At 53.1% G+C, this 2500-nt stretch overlaps 1 protein-coding gene across 1 annotated transcript; it reads left to right on the forward strand.

The window, feature by feature from the left end:
- Positions 1–1396: 1396 nt before the first annotated feature.
- LOC130386173 (reticulon-4 receptor-like 1) lies at positions 1397–2368 on the forward strand. The gene is made up of 2 exons (XM_056594947.1): positions 1397–1889; positions 1944–2368. Exons 1-2 carry the CDS (start codon positions 1397–1399, stop codon positions 2366–2368), a joined length of 918 nt encoding a protein of 305 aa, XP_056450922.1.
- Positions 2369–2500: the final 132 nt, after the last annotated feature.

The following is a 2500-nucleotide window of genomic DNA, read 5'->3' on the forward strand; positions in this document are numbered from 1 at the left end:
CAGCCCGGTGGATCAAGGCTGGATCAGACCATCAGCGTTCTATCAGCGTTCTATCAGCGTTCTATCAGCGTTCTAGCAGCGTTCTATCAGTGTTCTAGCAGCGTTCTATCAGTGTTCTAGCAGCGTTCTATCAGTGTTCTATCAGCGTTCTAGCAGTGTTCTAGCAGCGTTCTATCAGTGTTCTAGCAGCGTTCTAGCAGTGTTCTAGCAGCGTTCTATCAGTGTTCTATCAACGTTCTAGCAGCGTTCTAACAGCGTTCTATCAGTGTTCTAGCAGCGTTCTAGCAGCGTTCTATCAGCGTTCTGTCAGCGTTCTATCAGCGTTCTGTCAGCGTTCTATCAGCGTTCTGTCAGCGTTCTAGCAGTGTCCTCCACCAGAAGCCCACCGCTAACGGGGAACAGGAGGTGAGGATGAGCTTTTATGCGATGATGCGTCAATAATTGCGGTGGAGGCCTCTTTGTGCACAGAGAAGAAGGGTCCATCTCCAGTTGAGATGTCCAGTGTGTCCTCCATCGCAGCTGGCAGGAGAATCCATAGATATGGACATTAAACGGCGTGCTGAAGTTCTGCTTGTGGTATCAAGCTCAATAAGAACGTGGACTGGAAGAGGTTCACCACATTCTGGCCGTCTATAAATGACACCTAAATTCTTCTGTACAGCAGAAAGATTAATAATGTGCTCCTTTTTTTATTTTACTGCCGTGTGTCAGGGTTAGGGTCGTGTGTTAGGGTTAGGGTCGTGTGTTAGGGTTAGGGTTAGTGTCGTGTCTTATGGTTAGGGTCGTATGTTAGGGTTAGGGTGGTGTCTTAGGGTTAGGGTCATGTGTTAGGGTTAGGGTGGTGTGTTAGGTTTAGGGTGGTGTGTTAGGGTTAGGGCCGTGTGTTAGGGTTAGGGCTGTGTGTTAGGGTTAGGGTTGTGTGTTAGGGTTAGGGCCGTGTGTTAGGGTTAGGGCTGTGTGTTAGGGTTAGGGTTGTGTGTTAGGGTTAGGGCTGTGTGTTAGGGTTAGGGCCTTGTGTTAGGGTTAGGGTTAGGATGGCGCTGCGTGTTTCTTAGATGGCTAGCCTTGTCAGAGGTTTGCATAATGATGCAGACGCTAATTTCCATAATAATATATTAATAAACACTTCATAAGAGAATCAGGGTTTATTTAATCAGTAAAAAATATTTTTGTTTGTCTCTCTGTCTCTCTCTCTCTCTCTCTCTCTCTATATATATATATATATATATATATATATATATAAAAATGACTATGATAATATTCAGTAAATATTCTTCCAATTTTAATTAAGCAATTTCTAACACTAATCATAAAAATATGACACCGTTAGTGAATAGAGAGAATACAATACGTTTAAATATTAAAATAAGTCCCATGATTAGCTTTAACATAGCCCATGGTAATCCGCCTCCTTCACCTTCCCCGCCAACCCCAGGACAACCAGCTGGAGTTCCTGGAGGACGACCTCTTCATCGACCTCATGAACCTCAGCCACCTCTTCCTCCACGGCAACCGGCTCTGGAGCCTGCGGCAGAACACCTTCAGGGGCCTGGGCGCGCTGGACCGGCTGCTGCTGCACCACAACCGGCTGCAGTGGGTTGACCGCCAGGCCTTCCACGACCTGCGGCGCCTCACCACGCTCTACCTGTTCAACAACTCCCTGACCCAGCTGGCGGGCTCCTGCCTGGGCCCCCTGGTCTCCCTCGAGTACCTGCGGCTCAATGACAACCCCTGGGAGTGCGACTGCAAGGCGCTATCGCTCTGGGAGTGGCTGCGCCGCTTCCGGGGCTCCACCTCCACGCTGGCCTGCCGGGCGCCCCCCGAGCTGGCCAACCAGGACCTGAAGGTGCTGAGGAAGGAGGAGCTCCCCAGCTGCCCCGCCTCCGAGGGCGTGAGCAGAGGAAGGGGTGGAGGAGGTGGAGGAGGAGGTGGAGGAGGAGGAGGAGGAGGAGGAGGAGGAGGAGGAGGAGGGGACCAGCAGGGGGAGACTCTCAACCACCTGAACCGCTACCGCAACCACCACAACCCCCACCAGCGGCCCTACCTTCCCCACGGTGACCAACACTTCCTGCCCTCCCCCTCCCCGCTGCCCCGCCCGCCCAAGTTGGGGCGGAGGAACTGCACCCGCCGGGGCCGCAAGGGCAAGGGGGGGGGCAACGAGGTGGAGGGGGGTGACAAAGACTATTCCCCGGACGGGGGCAAAAACGACCCATCGCTTCACCCCAGGAGGAAGAACAAGTGCATCCCGAGAACTTCGGTGGACCCGCCCAGAGGGGTGCTGAGAGCCAATAGCAGGGCACCACTGCACCTCCTTGCGTCTCCATTGGCTGCGTGGCTCCTGTCGGCCGCTACTCTGATCCTCTGCTGAGCGCTATGGAGTGGTCCGACCGCGGAACCCGCCTGGTCCTGTGTTGGTTGTGTCTTAGTGACAGGTGTCAGCGGCGTCATCGATATCTAGCGCAACACCACGTTTGATACGACGATCAATAGAAGAGTTCCT

This window comes from Gadus chalcogrammus, chromosome 7 (genome assembly GCF_026213295.1).
Source record: "Gadus chalcogrammus isolate NIFS_2021 chromosome 7, NIFS_Gcha_1.0, whole genome shotgun sequence".
NCBI lineage: Eukaryota > Metazoa > Chordata > Actinopteri > Gadiformes > Gadidae > Gadus > Gadus chalcogrammus.

Coding starts and splice junctions, on each gene's coding strand:
- LOC130386173 (XM_056594947.1), top strand. CDS start 1,397: ATGGTAATCCGCCTCCTTCACCTTCCCCGCCAACCCCAGGACAACCAG. Junction 1,890..1,943: donor CAGCTGCCCCGCCTCCGAGG/GCGTGAGCAGAG, acceptor GAGGAGGAGGAG/GAGGAGGAGGAGGAGGAGGA.